Below are 15,285 nucleotides of genomic sequence, written 5' to 3' on the forward strand. Positions count from 1 at the left end.
AAGATTTTCCCTATACCTGATGCTGTCTCTGACATGATTGATAAGGAATGGTCTGAACCAGGTATCTTTTAACCCTTCTAGAAGGTTTAAAAAAACTATATCCTTTACCTGCTGCAGACTTAGTTATGGAAAACTGTTCCCAAAGTTGATGGGGCCATTTCCACTCTTGTTAAACGTACAGCTACTCCTCTAGAAGACAGTACTTCTTTTAAAGACCCTTTTCAGAAAACTTGAATCTTATCTAAGAAGGGCATTTCTACATACTGGCTATGTACGTATGACGTGGCTGCTGCTTCTACTTACTGGTTAACCAGTCTTGCACAGCAGTTATCCTCTGACCATGAATATTCTAATCTATTGAATTTACTTCAAAATGCAAACAATTTTATTTGCAATGGAGTATTTGATATTATGAAAATTAATCAAAAGCATGTCTCTAGCTATACTTACAAGAAGAGCCCTATGGCTTAAATCCTGGAATGCTGACATGGTGTCTAAAACTAGATTATCTCTTTCTTCCAAAGAAAGAAATTGTTTGGGTCTCAACTGGATTTTTTTATTTCTACTATTACTGGAGGTAAAGGAGGTTTCTCTTAAGTGTATCCAGTCCACGGATCATCCATTACTTATGGAAAATATTCTCCTTCCCAACAGGAAGCTGCAAGAGTCCACCCACAGCAAAGCTGCTATATAGCTCCTCCCCTAACTGCCATATTCAGTCATTCTCTTGCAAGCCTCAACATAGATAGGAGGTTGTGAGAGTCTGTGGTGCTTTCTACTTAGTTTATTCTTCAATCAAAAGTTTGTTATTTTTAAATGGCACCGGAGTGTGCTGTTTATCTCAGGCAGTATTTGGAAGAAGAATCTGCCTGCGTTTTTCTATGATCTTAGCAGACGTAACTAAGATCCATTTGCTGTTCTCACACATTCTGAGGAGTGAGGTACTTCAGAGGGGGAATGGCGTGCAGGTTTTCCTGCAGATAAGGTATGTGCAGTAAAATATTTTTCTAGGAATGGAATTGACTAAGAAAATACTGCTGATACCGAAGTAATGTAAGTAAAGCCTTAAATGCAGCGATAGCGACTGGTATCAGGCTTATTAATAGAGATACATACTCTTGTAAAAATGTGTTTTAAAACGTTTGCTGGCATGTTTAATCGTTTTTTAACATATGTTTGGCGATAAAACTTATTGGGGCCTAAGTTTTTTCCACATGGCTGGCTTAAATTTTGCATAGAAACAGTTTCCTGAGGCTTTCCACTGTTATAGTATAAAAGTTAGTTGGTGCAGTTAAAATTACAAACAGTGACATTCAGCTTCCCTCAGCAGTCCCCTGCATGCTATAGGACATCTCTGAAGGGCTCAAAAGGGCTTCAAAAGTAGGAGCTGTTATGACTGTTTAAAACATATTTTTCGTTTTGTTAATCTGTTTTTTGTATTAAGGGGTTAATCATCCATTTGCAAGTGGGTGCAATGCTCTGCTAACTTGTTACATACACTGTAAAAATTTTGTTAGTTTAACTGCCTTTTTTCACTGTTATTTCAAATTTTGGCAAAATTTGTTTCTCTAAAAGGCACAGTAACGTTTTATATATTTGCTTGTTAACTTGATTTAAAGTTTTTTCCAAGCTTACTAGTCTCATTATTAGTCTGTTCTAACATGTCTGACATAGAGGAAGCTCTGTGTTCATTATGTTTTAAAGCCATGGTGGAACCCCATCTTAGAATGTGTACCAGATGTACTGATTTCATGTTAAACAATAAAGATCATTTTTTGTCTTTAAAAACATTATCACCAGAGGATTCTGTCGTGGGGGTAGTTATGCCGACTAACTCTCCCCACGTGTCAGACCTTTTGACTCCCGCTTTAGGGACTCACGCTCAAATGGCGCCAAGTACATCAAGGGCACCCATAGCGTTTCTTTACCAGGGGATTCTGTCGAGGGGAAAGTTATGCCGACTAACTCTCCCCACGTGTCAGACCCTTCGACTCCCGCTTCAGGGACTCGCGCTCAAATGGCGCCAAGTACATCAAGGGCGCCCATAGCGTTTATTTTACAAGACATGGCAAAGGTGGTGAATAATATTCTGGCAGCAGTATTAGTCAGACTACCTGAAATTAAAGGAAAGCAGTTAGCTCTGGGGGTAGATACAGAGCATACAGACGCTTTAAGAACCATGTATGATACTACCTCACAATATGCTTAGTCTGTGGGTGATTTTTTTTTTTTTTTTTGACTCAGGGAAGATGATTTAACCTGATTCTGATATTTCTACATTTAAAATTTATGCTTGAGAACCTCCACTTGTTGCTCAGGGAGGCTTTGGCTGCTCTGAATGAATGTGTACAATCGCAGGGCCAGAGAAATTGTGTAGACTGGATAAATAATATGCAGTGCCGGTGTGTACTGATGTTTTTCCAATACCTAAAGAGGTTTACTAAAAAAATTTTTTAATAAGGAATGGGATAGACCAGGTGTGCCGTTCTCTTCCCCTCCTATTTTTTAGAAGAATGTTTTCTAATAGTTACCACCACACGGGACTTCTGGCAGACAGTTCCTAAGGTGGAGAGAAGAGTTTCTACTCTAGCTAAGCGTACCACTACCTCTGACGAGGACAGTTGTGCTTTTTAGATCCAATGGATAAAAAATGTTTATTCAACAGGGTTTTATCCTGCAGCCCCTTGCATACATTGCTTCTGTCACTGCTGCTGCGGCGTTCTGGGTTGAGTCTCTTGATGAGGCTTTACAGTTAAGCGACTCCATTGGATGAATATATTTGACAAGCTTATGCTAGCCAATTCCTTTGTTTTCTGATGCCTTGTTCATTTGACTAGACTAACGGCTAAGAATTCTGTTTTTTACTATACTGGCGCGCAGAGCGCTATGGCTTATATCATGGTCAGCTGTCGTGACTTTAATAAATAAGCTACTTAACTTCCCTTCAAGGGGCAGACCCTATTCGGGCCTGGTTTGAAGGAGATTATTGCTTATATCACTGGAGGAAAAGGTCATGCCCTTCCTCAGGATAGGTCTAAATCAAGGGCCAAAAAAAAAAAAAAAAAGTCTAATTTTCGTACCTTTTAAAAACTTCAGGGCAGGTGTGGCATCCTCTTCCTCTAAGGCAAAACAAGAGGGAATTTTTGCTCAGTCCAAGGCGGTCTGGAGACAATCGGACCTGGAACAAAGATAAGCAGGCCAAGGAGCCTGCTGCTGCCTCTAAGGCAGCATGAAGGAACGGACCCCTATCCGGTAACGGATCCTATAGGGGGCAGACTTTCATTCTTTGCCCAGGCGTGGGCAAGAGATGCCCAGGATCCCTAGGCATTGGAATTTATATCCCAGAGATATCTTCTGGATTTCAAAGATTCCCCCCCAAAAAAAGGGGAGATTTCGCCTTTCACAATTATCTGCAAACCAGATAAAGGAGGCATTCTTACATTGTGTACGAGATCCATCCAGTTCCAAGAGAGGAATAGAGACAGAGTTTTTACTCAAATCTGTTTGTGGTTCCCAAGGAGAGGGAACCTTCAGACCTATTTTGGATCTAAAGATCTTAAACAAATTCCTCAGAATTCCGTCATTTAAGATGGAAACTATTCGTACCATCTTAACTATGATCCAGGAGAGTCAATAGAGGACTACAATGGATTTGAAGGATGCTTATCCTCACATTGTGATGCATAAAGATCACCATCGTTTTTCAGGTTTGCCTTTCTAGACAGGCATTACCAGTTTGTAGCTCTTTCCTTTGGGATATCTACAGCCCCAAGAATCTTTATGGAGGTTCTGGGGTCGCTTTGGCGGTCCTTAGACCGCGGGGCATAGAAGTGGCCCCTTATTTAGACGACATCCTGATACAGGCGTCAAACATCCAAATTGCCCAGTCTCATACGGACGTAGTACTGGCATTTCTGAGATCACATGGGTGGAAAGTGAACAAGGAAAGAGTTCTCTATCCCCAATCTCAAGGGTTTCCCTCCTAGGGACTCTGATAGATTCTGTAGAAATGAAAATTTACCTGACGGAGTCCAGGTTGTCAAAGTTTATAAATTTCTGCCGTGTTTTTTTCATCCCATCCGCGCCCTTCGGTGGCTCAGTACATGAATGAAATTGGCTTAATGGTAGCGGCAAGGGACATAGTACCGTTTGCACGTCTACATTTCAGACCGCTGCAACTATGCATGCTCAGTCAAAGGAACGGGGATTACACAGATTTGTCCCCCTGTTAAACCTGGACAAAGAGACCAGAGATTCTCTTCTCTGGTGACTATGTCGGGTCCATCTGTCCAAGGGTATGACCTTCCGCAGGTCAGATGGGACAATTGTTACAATAGATGCCAGCCTTTTAGGTTGGGATGCAGTCTGGAACTCCCTGAAGGCTCAGGGATAGTGGACTTAGGAGGAGACCCTCCTTCTAATAAATATTCTGGAACTGGGAGTGATATTCCATGCACTTCAGACTTTGCCTCAGTTAGCAACTCTGAGGTACATCATACTCAGTCGGACAATATACACGACTGTGGCTTACATCAGCCATCAAGGGGTAACAGAAGTTCCCTAGCGATGTTAGAAGTCTTACAATAATTTACTGGACAGAGACTCACTCTTGTCTATCAGCTATCCATATCCCAGGTGTTGAGAACTGGGAGGTGGATTTTCTAAGTCGTCAGACTTTTCTTCCGGGGGAGTGGGATTTCCTCCGGAGGTCAAGACCAAGCAGGAGAGGGCTTTGGTGTTTTTGACAGCGCCTGCGTAGCCACGCAGGACCTGGTATGCAGATCTGGTGGACATGTCATCCTTTCCATCATGGTCTCTGCTTCAGAGACAGGTCCCTCTACCTCAGGGTCCTTTCAACCATCTAAATAGAATCAATCTGAGATGGACTGCCTGGAGACTGAACGCTTGATGTTATCAAAGCATGGCTTCTCCGAGTCAGTCATTGATACCTTAATACAGACATGAAAGCCTGTCTCTAGGAAAATTGAACATAGATATGGTGTAAATATCTGATTGTTATGAATCCAAGGGTTACTCATGGAGTAAAGTCTGGATTCCCAGGATATTATCTTTTCTCCAAGATGTTTTTGAGAAAAGGGTTGTCAGCTAATTCCTTAAAAGGGGACAGATTTTTACTCTGTCTATTTTTTTGCACAAGCGTCTGGCAGGTATTCTAGACGTTCAGGCATTTGGTCAGGCTTTGGTTAGATCCAAGCCTGTGTTTAAAACTGTTGCTCCGCCATGGAGCTTAAACCTGATTCTTAAGGTTCTTCAAGAAGTTCCGTTTGAACCTATTTTGTTCCATAGATATCAATCTTTATCTTGGAAAGTTCCTTTTGGGTAGCTAATTCCTCGACTCGTAGAGTCTCCAAGTTATCTGTGTTACAATGTGATTCTCCTTATCTGGTCCTTCGTACGGATAAGGTAGTCCTGCGTACCAACCTGGGTTTTTTCCTAAGGTGGTATCTAACAAGAACATCACTCAAGAGATAGTTGTTCCATGCTTGTATCCTAATCCTTCCTCAAAGAAGGAACGTCTATTACACAATATTGGACGTGGTTTGTGCTTTAAAGTTTTACTTACAAGCTACTACAGTTTTCATCAAACGTTCACCTTGTTTGTTGTCTATTCTGGACAGAGGAGAGGTCAAAAGACTTCAGCAGCCTCTCTGTCTTTTTGGTTAAAAAGCATAATTCATTTAGCTTATGAGACTGCTGGACAGCAGCCTCCTGAAGGGATTACAGCTCATTCTACTAGAGCTGTGGTTTTCACTTGGGCCTTTTTTAAATGTGGCTTCTGTTGAACAGATTTACAAGACGGAGTCTTGGCCTGCGTTTCATACTTTTCAAATTTAACAAATTTGATACCTTGCTTCTTCGGAGGCTATTTTTGGGAGAAAGGGTTTTTTACAGGCAGTGGTAACTTCCGTTTAAGTACCTGCCTTGTCCCTCCCATCATCCGTGTACTTTAGCTTTGGTATTGGTATTCCATAAGTAATGGATGATCCGTGGACTGGATACACTTAACAAGAGAAAACATAATTTATGCTTACCTGATAAATTTATTTCTCTTGTAGTGTATCCAGTCCACGGCCCGCCCTGTCACTTTAAGGCAGGTAATTTTTTCATTTGAACTACAGTCACCACTGCACCCTATGGTTTTTCCTTTCTCTGCATGTTTTCGGTCGAATGACTGAATATGGCAGTTAGGGGAGGAGCTATATAGCAGCTTTGCTGTGGGTGGACTCTTGCAGCTTCCTGTTGGGAAGGAGAATATATTCCATAAGTAATGGATGATCCGTGGACTGGATACACTACAAGAGAAATAAATTTATCAGGTAAGCATAAATTATGTTTTTTTTCCTCAAGACAAAAAGTCAAAAGAAAAATGTAATCCTCCTAATTGTTTTAATTCCTTTCATCAGAATAGAGAACAGAAAACTGAGTCCTCTCTTAAACCCTCTGACTGGAGACCCATTTAAAATAGGAACATCCAAACAGAATAAAAAATCTAGTCTAGCCTCTAAGACCGCATGAAGGTACGCCACCAACCCAGTTTTACTGGTAGGGGGCAGATTAAACCTTTTTCAGAAAGCTTGGTTAAAATCTGTCCAAAATCCCTGGATTCAAAACATTATTTGTTAGGGATACCAAATTGGATTCAAAATAACACAGCAAGGTTATTTTCTAACCCTTATTCCAAAACATCCTATAAAAGCTCAAGCTTTTCTTTAATCTGTCTAAAATCTGGAAGATATGGGAATAATTGTTCCAGTTCCTTTGCAGGAACAGGGGATGGGATTTTATTCAAATTTCTTCATTGTTCCAAAGAAGGAAGACCATTTCAGACCAATTTTGGATCTGAAAACTCTAAACAAATTTGTAAGTTTCCATTTTTAAAGTTGGTATTCTATCAGGACTATTCTGCCTTTTGTTCAACAAGGTAACTTTATGTCCACAATATATTTACAAGATGCATACCTTCACATACCAATTCACCCAGAACATTACCAATTCCTGAGGATTTCTTTTCTGGAAAAGCATTTTTGGTATAATCTGATTATGCAAGCCTTTAGTACCTCTTTCCAGCCATCAACTATTATACATTGCACTACAAATTCACCCTGGTCTACAGATTTTTGCTACTTTGCCATCCTTTTACGGTTTAATTTGCAAAACTGTGAATTTATTATTATGCTATGTATTATTTTTAATTCTTGCCAATGTAACAGTTTAATTCCCATAAGATGTATGCAATTTGTATGTATATCTTGTCCTTGCCATTACTTGTTTTTCTAATAGTCATATAACGGGCATCTTACTGAAAGAGTTAAAATTTTTTAGCTGGTATTTTCATACAATTTGGCATTATTTAGTTGGTCTTATAATACCTATCATGGACAACCAAACTAGCCATGTATGCAAATGTATTCCTTTATTAATAGCTATATGAACTATTATGCTCTCTAAGTTCCTTACTGCTTTCAATTAAAGGGCCACTGTAAGTAAATATTTTCTATGCCTGTTACTAACTAACTACCCCAAATACGCTTTTTATCAATAGCATTTCATTAACATATCTCTACCATATATCAGAAATCTTGTCTGCAAATGTAATTGTTTTCCAAACCCACTCCGTGGGTATCCTTTGCTCTGTACCAATCCGTTTACAATACCTAGGTTTCAAAATGGCGCTTTAAACGCAAAGTTATTGGTTTAAGTATTTTGAACACGCAGTGCTGAAAATAGTGGGCAGGATAACGTGACATCATCGGCGAATAAAAGATATAACTTTTAGAACGTTATGAAACTTCGTTTTGGAGAAAATATTGGTCAGTAGGTTTTAATTAATGTTTATTAACTTTAATATGTTAGTTGTTTAGCTTAAAAATTATAACAGAAAGTAATCCTTTAACTTTGTGACAGTCCTGTTTATTATCTGTTTCTATATCTTCAACATGATATGAATATAGGGTTAACATGAGTTTTGAGGAACCTCCAATGGGAAGTTAAAGTGCCATAAAACAGGTTGAGATCTGTGCATATCCTAAAAGGGCTAATTAAGTAAAAAATAGTCTGCATAAAAAAAAAGTTTCAAAATTGCTGGCAGGTATTTTAAAATTTTCAAAAATAGGGAAAAATTATTTACAAAGCTGTGCTGTCTGGAGCAGCTAACTCCACCCCCCTTAACAGTGTTTAGACAGACATTGTATTTCATCTGAGTTCACAAATTCTAGGCATGCTCCAGCAGATGATCCCTATTCACTTCCGCATTTTACCAAAACAAAGGTGGCTATAGCTACAGCCATAGAAGGAAATGTTTGGGAGGAATTAGAGCTGTGCAATTCAGAAACTAAAAAGAAAGGGTTAATGGTGAGGCATTGCAGTATAAATTTGCATGTAAAGTAATTAAAGTATATATTCTATTTTGTCTCTATCCCAATTTGTTTTATGTCGCTTTAAATGTAGTGCACCTGTTGCATTATTTTAGTTTATGACTGGTCTGAGAGACCGAAACTGGTCAAACTTTCTTTCACCATTTTTTTGACCCTATGGAGTCTGCTGTTTTTTACTGGATTCCAAGTGTTTACTTATTATTTATACCCATAATGGTTTCATCACTCTTTAAGCCATCAAGGGGTTGTTTGGAACTCTATTTTTGTGAAATGCAAAACTGGGGAATAGGTAATAAAGGGATACATAACAAACACGGTTGTTATTATTAATATACTTTTTACCTCTGTGATTACCTTGTATCTAAGCCTCTGCAGACTGCCCCTTATTTAAATTCTTTTGACAGACTTGCATTTTAGCAAATCAGTGCTGACTCCTAGGTAACTCCACGGGCGTGAGCACAATGTTATCTATATGGCACTCATGAACTAATTCCCTCTAGCTGTGAAAAAGTGTCAAATGCATTCAGATATGAGGTGGCCTTATGGGCCTACTTAGGTTTAGCATTCAACCAAGAATACCAAGAGAACAAAAGCAAATTTGATGATAAAATAAATTGGGAAGTTGTTTAAAATTGCATGTCTGAATCATGAAAGTTTAATTTTGACTAGACTATCCCTTTAACAGCTTATAGCCCTGAAACACAGTGGAATTCACCTAGAAAGGAAAAATCCCAGCGTCTCTTCAATAGAGCTTTGAAAGTTTTCTTTATTTTTCAGAAGCAGAACATTAATACATTACCCATTGCATAGAGCTGTTGTTTTATTTTAAGCAGCTCCTTTTTATCCCAAGCATTAATAATTAACATGTTTAAAAGCTATTCTTTTGGAAGGACAAAATTATTATTTCTTTTTAATGTAAGCCATGCTCTTGAATAAATTCTATAAAATACATATAAAATACATATACTGTAGTCGAAAAAAGGCTATATTCTTTTCAATGATAATCAGTGTTGCAGTATGTGTTCATAAAATATTGTACGTCTCTTGTGTAACTTCATAATGGACAATGTATGAATGATATTGGCATTGCCTTTATGCTCCAGCTTACATATTAACATTTTTATGCTTAAAGTGATATTGTATAATCACATTTATTTTATTTTTTTTCTCCTCTAGAACTACAAATATGCCCAACCAAAAGCCTCAAGTACAGAATCCTGTACCAAGGATGGATAATCCTTGGATGAAGGAACCAAGTAAGGGAATGGGATATAAAGCCTCTAATGCATTTATAATGCATTATGGAGAAATAATAATCTCAAGCTAACACCTGGAATATAAATTGAATTCAACATTTTATTTATGTAATGCAACATTTTTCAATCCGAGAAAAGGAACCAACCAAATTATGAGATACCCCATTATTTATGTAAAAATGCATCTGTTACCAAAAAACCCAGAAGTCTGGAACAAAATGGTACCATTTGTATACTAATTAGATGCTAATTCACATCCTAAGATTGAGGTTTTTATCTTTTGCCTGTCCTCTAAGGATACAAAAAAGTCTGGAGACCAATTTACCCCCTCAAAGAAAATATATATTTATTTCCAATGGCATGGAGAGTCAACAAATCCATTCTAATTACTAGTGGGAATTAAACTCCTGGCCACCAGGAAGAGGCAAAACACCCCAGCAAAGCTTTGAGTGTCACTCCCACTTCCCATAAAACCCCAGCCATTCTTTGCCTTTGTACATCATGGAGGTGTGCGAAGATGGTGTCTGAAGAAAATAAAGTATTTAATCCCTTTAATGGGTAGTCTCCATGCAAGCAAGGATTGGGGCAATGCTGTGTCCATGTAATCCTCTTCAGTAAGAGTTATGGTGGCTATTAGCTGGTAGAGGTCAGTGAGGTAGTCCTTTTCCTCCAATTTATGCTAACCCCTATATAGAAAACCACGGTTGGTTACTCTGCTTTTCGTGTATCTTCAGGTCCCTGTCAGCAGTCGGATGAAGCTAACAGACCCGGAAGTGCTGTGACTGCTCCACAGCAGAAGTCCTTTCAGATGTATTTCATAGGAACATATCATGGAAGAAGGACTGTGATAATCAGGGACCTAGTGAGACCTGCTACCCTCAGTAGGGGTTTGTATTTTATTATATATTATATCTATATCCGCAAGTTTGGGATATTTGCAGTGAAGCAGCTTCTTGGGTTGACAACCAGGACAAAGATTGCTGCTACTATAGCCTTATGACCGGTCAGAGTACAGGATAAAGACCCAGGCTTTATGGGGTTTAGAGACCCTGCATATTATACCCTCACACTCCCATCTCTGCCTGGTCCATTTTTATGGATGCTTGAGGTTATTTTCTCTACAAGGGGGCACAGTGAGCATTAAGGGCTGATTCCCTCATGTTCCGTTTATTGAATCTGGTAGTAGTCAGACTGCTTCGCGTTTACCTCTAGGTGGCCATTCGGCCAGTATTGCCGCTCTACATTATTTATTTGTCAGATTCCTGACTTTTTACAGCTTCTACATTTACTGATGGGGGTGAGTACATGAGTGTCTCCCTAATGGGTGGTGTTTTTATACTGTGTCGCTCTGCTGCGCTCCTTTACAATATACACCTCATGTTTAAGGCTCCGAGATATATTAAGAGGGGTTATACGGTCCCCATATACATGTTTGCCTATCGTCATGGTGATTTCTATGTTCCTTGAGCGCTTTGTGTGACCATAAGTAATGGTTCTGTCGGAACCATCTGCCGTTGGGCTATTTTCTTTTACTTTTGTCTTCAGGTATGATTCCTGAACTTTACTCTCATGGGGCTGTACCAGTGAGATAGCACCCCTTAGATGCCTGTCTTGCGGTGGTAATCGGGTTAATCCAGTTTGTTTGGCGCGTTCTTCACACAGGAATGGCGTCTCCTGCTATGGGTGTTCTTCATCGTATACACTGTGACTCCACTAGAAAAGGTGAGTTGAAAGCTTTGTTATGCTTTCTTCCTGGGTCTTAGATGATTGGGAGTGTTGTGCCTCATGTAATCTCTTTTGACAGCTTTGCTTTGGAGGGCAACATTTTTCTCAGAGTTAGAAGTTACAGTTAGCTTTAAGATAACATGCTGATAAAACACTAATATGGTAAGAATCTGTATCGCATTGCGAGTGACCCAGCGCTCCACTAAGCACCCGACTTCTCCATTCTTTATATTGTAGAGGTGCTCTAGGCTGTTTTTAAGGGATGCAACTGAGTGTGCTCTATAATAGAGAGCAGTAATTAGTGGCCCCTCTGTTTTAATTCCTGAAGCGGATATAACGATATAGTTCTATGGACAGTCTAGTCTTTACGATAGTTTGTAGCACACTCTACTCTACTAGTGTTTACAGTGCACGCCATATTTTTCGTCTAGGTCCTGCTCTAACTGCACGAGTTTAATCTTATGTAGATTATGCTAGGACTTTATAGTGGGCATATAATATAATTGTGTTATCTGCTATAATAAATTTATATAGTGCTGCCTTGTCGGTCACTTTCTGTGACCTGACTGTTCATGCAGTGGGTAACTCTTTCTCTGTGTATGGGTTTAACAGTCTTCAGATCAGGGCTAGCATTCCCCTTTTTTCTAGGGACTCCCTGGTATATGTTGCCACCTAGTTTCGGATAATGTTAATTTGCCATTATTGCTAGTGCTTTCAAGAGTGGCACTTTTAATTACTCCATGTAATCAATGTTCAATTAACCAGTGATCTTGTCTTTAAGGAAGTAATTTAGATTGATACTTTTCAAGTGTGATTTCTCACTTTTTCAAGTGTGATTTCCCTTCTCTAATGTTTTGGGATATTATATATAAGACGTCCATTCTGGTATATTTTCCACCATTGGAGGAATTTTCTGCTATGTCTCTGCACATAGTTGTATAAATTAAAAGCTTTATTTATCATAGATGGACACTATGTATATGGATGCCTTTTTATAATCAATCTCCTGTTGAGGTGATTTCCACTAATGTTTGGGACATCTAGATTTGTCCGAAGTATCATTTCATGTTTAGTGATCTTAGGACATTACTATATTTTTCTGTTATTCCATTTTATGTAGATGGATTCAATTCTATAATCTTCCGATTATTGAGGTGATTCCTGATTATGTCTGTGACATCATGCCTGGTTTTATGTAGATCTTAGTGATATTAAGACACAAAGATTCTTCTGTATTAAGTTTTATGTATATGGCATTGGGTATGGTCTTTGTTACATACATTATATTCTTAGTGCTCTTACAACACTAATTTATGGAGTTTGGACTACGACATGATTGAATGTCAAATCCTATTTTTATTGATTTTTGGGACCTTATTGTGTTTTTCATCCTCATATAAGCATAAATTAATATATATTTTTTTCTCATATTAAGGAGATTTCCTTATATTGACTGTACATACTTTATTGTCCCTTGTACAATCCTTTTTGTTTGTTCTCTCTGAGATATAACTATTTTCTATCCCCTGCTTTGGTTATCTATTGCAGTGCAATTTTATTTTGGAGGATTCTGCAGTATATTCTTGTATATCAAGGCATGTGCCTTTTGGTGCTCATGTGAGATTGTATCTTCGATACTAGCCTCCTGGGCTGGAGGGAAATTTGGGGCCCCTTTAAAAATCAGGTTCCCCGGTGACTTAGTGGGTTAGTAAGAAACTTACCAGATGGAGGGCTGGCTGCTTTTGAAACATCTGCGGTCGCCAGTTTTGCCCAGAGATTCCGGTGGAATCATTCCTTCCATTATCATTCTGGAGTTGTGAGCCATTTTAACTCTGATGGAGTGCCCTCATCGTCATTCTGTCCGGTTATCGGATTTCAATTGGACAACATCAAATCAGTGGCTTATATCTTCCATCAGGGAGGAACAAGGAGTTCCTTAGTAATGAGGTAGGTAGTTTGCATCCTTCGGTGGGTGGATTCTCACATCTGCCTCATTTCTGCTATTTTTATCCCAGGTGTGTCAAATGGGAAACAGATTACCTAAGCAGGCAGTTGTTCTCCAAGGGGAGTGGCATCTTCAGCCAGCTGTAGTAGCCTGATGGTTTTCTGCTTAAATACAGCTGCAGCTACTTGCACCTTGAATATGTGTTAGCAGGTTTCCTTCTTAATATGTGGAGAGTCCACAGCTGCATTCATTACTTTTGGGAAATACAGAACCTGGCCACCAGGAGGAGGCAGACACCCCAGCCAAAGGCTTAAATACCTCCCCCACTTCCCTCATCCCCCAGTCATTCTTTGCCTTTCGTCACTGGAGGTTGGCAGAGAAGTGTCGGAAGAATTACGAAATGGTTCCTTATGGAGGATAGTACTCTTTGAGATGGAACTGGAGCTTTTAGTAGTCTTGTCAGCCTCTCAGTGAGAGCATTGGTGAAGGTTAGAGTCTGGAGATGCAGGGAGAGTCTTTCTGTGAAACCATCCCGACTCATATTAACAGCTCCATAAGCAATTAGCGTTGGTGAGTTTCGCTGCCTGCTTTCTGTACTCAAGTCCATGTCAGAAGCGCTGCTACCATCTGTCAAACTTGAAGGACCTTGTTGCTGTTCCACGGCATAGATTCCGGTAAGATTGTTTACATTTTTTACTTGCATGTTAACGTAAAATAAGAAGACCGGGTCTCAGTGGGACTTCTTTATCTTTATGGAATCCAGGGTTAATATCTCCTGAGGGGGATTTTTGAACAGTGGGGACTTTTATTTATGTTTGTTTCTGACTGCTTTGGTGTAGTAGACGTTTGGGGCTCGTAGGCTAGTATGGAACATACAGGTTAATTTTCTTGCTGCACAGTTTTATTACACTGGCACGCTTTTCCTTAGCGGGAGTGATCTGGCACGTTGCACCATGTGACTGGGTGCAGTCGCGTTCTGTTTTTTCCTTTTCCATTTTCCTGACTGAGCGTCTGTGGGGAGGATCTGTTTCTCTACCTTTCTGGATCATAGGCGGTGGGGAGTGCCCCAGCTATTGGGAGTGTATGGTGCCAGTTGGTTTTTGTCCATAAGCTACTTAGTCAAGTTATGGAAAATTCTGATATGTTAGAGGGGGGTTCCTCTGAGTCAGATTTTGATACTTGTGTATATTTTGAGGAGGCCCGGGTAACCCAGCCCTCTCAATTATGTTCCGTATGCCACCATAGGGTGTTCTCCTCTTCCAATGTTGAGAGGTTAGAGAACACTGAGCCATCCGCCTCTGAGGATTCTGCTTCCCGTGAGATTTTTTCCCTAGTATCTTCTGTTCCTACACCTGCAGTTGTCCCGAGTACCATTACCCCTTCTCCGGAGGGAGGTCTCTTTACACCAGAGGTTACGTCTCGGTTTTGCATGGCCATATCTCTGGCTTTAGCGCATTTACATCTTCCTGCCACATGCAAGAGAAGACTTAATCCGTGTGTTCCTTCCCAAGGTCCAGCATGTAAGAGGACGATGGTATCTGATCAGTCTTCTGGGGAAGCGGTGGCCTCTGAGGCTTCAGAGGTGTTGCCTCCAGAGTCGGAGCCCCCAGATACTCTGACGGAAGGGAACTTTGCTTTTAGATTTAGAATGGCTTGCCTGCGTGTACTTCTGAGAGAGAGGTTTTGCCAACTTTGGAGGTTCCCAGTTCTGATTCGTCAGCTGAATCTCAGTCTTCTGAATAAGATAGCGAGCTTGTTTAGACAACTTGGGGGATGGTGGTCCTATTCCTTATCGTCTCTCTATATTTGTTATTTCTTTGTTTTTGTTTTTTTTATTAGATTCCCAGTTCTGAGCTCTTGAGGAATTGTCGCATGACGGGCTGGACCTGTGGGGTTCACTTTCCTATTGGCTATCACTTGTGTGCGTTTGCCTAATTTCTTTTCTAATCTGGTTAGGATAGGT

General features: G+C 39.8%; 1 protein-coding gene across 1 annotated transcript in view; it reads left to right on the forward strand.

Moving 5' to 3' along the window:
- GTSF1 (gametocyte specific factor 1) overlaps positions 1-15,285 on the forward strand; it is a 425,087-nt gene that overhangs the window by 251,478 nt on the left and 158,324 nt on the right. The window contains exon 8 of the mRNA XM_053708268.1: positions 9,573-9,652. Coding sequence (XP_053564243.1) covers positions 9,573-9,652 — 80 coding nt within the window. The remainder of the gene's footprint in view (positions 1-9,572; positions 9,653-15,285) is intronic.

This window comes from Bombina bombina, chromosome 3, assembly GCF_027579735.1.
Source record: "Bombina bombina isolate aBomBom1 chromosome 3, aBomBom1.pri, whole genome shotgun sequence".
Classification (NCBI taxonomy): domain Eukaryota; kingdom Metazoa; phylum Chordata; class Amphibia; order Anura; family Bombinatoridae; genus Bombina; species Bombina bombina.